Source organism: Octopus bimaculoides, chromosome 3 (assembly GCF_001194135.2).
Source record: "Octopus bimaculoides isolate UCB-OBI-ISO-001 chromosome 3, ASM119413v2, whole genome shotgun sequence".
Classification (NCBI taxonomy): domain Eukaryota; kingdom Metazoa; phylum Mollusca; class Cephalopoda; order Octopoda; family Octopodidae; genus Octopus; species Octopus bimaculoides.
In genome coordinates, this window is record NC_068983.1 from 30,615,080 (window position 1) to 30,617,404 (window position 2,325).

At 33.6% G+C, this 2,325-nt stretch overlaps 1 protein-coding gene across 2 annotated transcripts in view; it reads right to left on the reverse strand.

Moving 5' to 3' along the window:
• Nucleotides 1-763, reverse strand: part of LOC106868470 (non-homologous end-joining factor 1) — a 31,519-nt gene extending 30,756 nt beyond the window's left edge. Inside the window, exon 1 of one of the 2 annotated variants that reach the window (XM_014913741.2) lies at nt 387-762. In XM_014913741.2, the coding sequence (XP_014769227.1) occupies nt 387-584 (198 nt within the window). In that variant the 5' untranslated portion in view covers nt 585-762. Of the gene's footprint in view, nt 1-386 lie in introns of both variants that reach the window. The other variant, XM_014913740.2, reaches the window with a different exon arrangement.
• Between the last annotated feature and the right edge of the window lie 1,562 nt (nt 764-2,325).

Sequence of the window (2,325 nt, forward strand, 5' to 3'; positions counted from 1 at the left end):
ATATATATATATATATATATATATATATATATATATATATATAATGGAGAAATTATACAAAATGCATCAACAGATGATGAGTAAAGCACCGGCAGTTTCATACTTAAATTTATTGCAGGAACTTCGTAGTGGCGGTTGGGGTAACAGTATTAATAAAGTAGGAGATGAAATTTGTAATAAGACTTCATTGGGTACAACACGTTTCGACCCACATGTCTATTACATATTGCATCTCCTATTCCATTAATACTGTTATATATATATATATAACAAATGTCGACGATTCAGTCTTTACACATCTATATGAGTATTACAACGTTGTTACTTGGCAATATATAAACATAAACAAACAAGAGAATAAGTAAATATCCGTAGAATAACTTTACCTGTAAACGTTGGCAACATTCGCTTTCTGTTAATGATTCGCACCAGTAATTAGTGAGGTCTGTAATCATGCATTCGTAACAATTCTCTCCAAAGCGAGTTTTGATCAAATAGACATACTCATCGGCTTGTAGGACACGCCATGGACAACATTTCAAATCCGGTTTCCATAAACTTCGCCATTTCGTCTCTAGATCCATTTGGGAACTCGTATACAAAACTTTCTTTCGTTTTATTGAGCTACTAATTCCCGTGAGAAAGCAAACATTCAACGAAGCACCTTCCTCCAAAATCTGTAAACAATCATAAACGACGAGGAAACTATTAAAATTAATTTTACATAAATAAACTCTATTATATTCCTTTTAGAGTTATCGAACTTGCAAACTCGTACGCTACTTGTGATGACGTTTATGTCATTTATCGTGACGTCATAACAAAGTATTATAACTCGAAGTTTTAACATTTATAAATTCCAGAATACCAAATCGAGGAATTCTTGAAACGGCAATTCTCACTCATAATAAACAAGCTTGCATTGTTTTTCCCCGCAGAATATGTTTACAATTTATTACATTTTTAAAGTGAATTTGTGACATCTACTTAGCTTATTCAACTAAACTGATATTTAAACAAAATTGTTACTGTACCAGACAACATACTTTGATGCATATTGTCCATCTCTGTGTTCTGAGTTCAAAGTCCGCTAAGCTTGACTTTACTTTTCATCCTTTCACTGTCGATAAAATAAGTTCCAGTTTAGTTCTGGGGTCAATGTAATCAACTAGCTCCCTATCCCAAAATTTCAGGCCTTATGCTTATAGTAGAAAGAATTATTAGTATTATATAAATCACAGTTTACCTTCTCTTAAAAGAAGAAGTAAACGGTATTTTAAAAAATTTTCCATTTTTTAAAAATTATACCTTTATGAACAAGTTAACCGCTAAGGGTTTCAGCATAAAGTGATATTTGACACAAGTAGCAATTTGAGAAAGACAAAAGTTACAGGTCACTCACAGGATTCAAACCACACATCAGTTTTCAAATTTTGGCACAATGCCAGCAATTTCGGGGGTGGGGGATACGTAGGTTCATTACATTCATTCTAGTGATCAACTGGTCCTTATTTTAATGACTCTGAAAGGATGAAAAGTAAAGTTAACTTTGGCAGAATTTGAACTCAGAACATAAAGATGACTGAAATGCTGCTAAACATATTGTCCAGTGCAGTAGCAATTCTACCAGCTTGCCACCCTAAACCATATATCATTTACCAGATGTCCACGCAACTGATACATTACTACTAATACACTACAAAACGTCTGCCAGTTCATCTTCTCAATAATGACACTTGCTTATTTTTTCTTTCTTTATTTATTTTGTATCACTGCTCACGACCAATTAGTTATAGGTTTTTAATGAGCCAATCTCTGGTTCACTCCATTTCTGATAGCAAGACTAATAAAAGAGCCTCCCCCACCCCTGACCTTGAATTTATTTTTCTTTCATTATTCTCAGTGTTATTTACTTTCTGTAAAATAAGTGGTCAGTTACTTAGCCTTTTGGAATCATTCATGGAGTTATTTCTCATTGCAAACATCAATTAGAGGTAGGCAATGTTCAAGTTCAGATATGTGAATTGTATTCCAATGTGAGTCATGTTTGAAGCATGTGTGAAGTCAGAAGCAGTCCAAATGTAAAACAGTTTCTGAGGCTGAAGAGAGAAGGCAATGACTTTTGAAAATTTTAATTTAAATGCTGCTGTTACTACTGAATGTAATTCAAGAGTTACTGTTGCCCTTAATAAGGACGCTGCTGATGCTGATAAAATAATTCACATGGTGTGCCCTTGTGGTCAGCTATCATAGGGGTGACAATCCCTTCTAGATTAAGTTATGGTGAGATTGGAAGTTTGAATTTTAAATCAAAGAGTAAAGAAC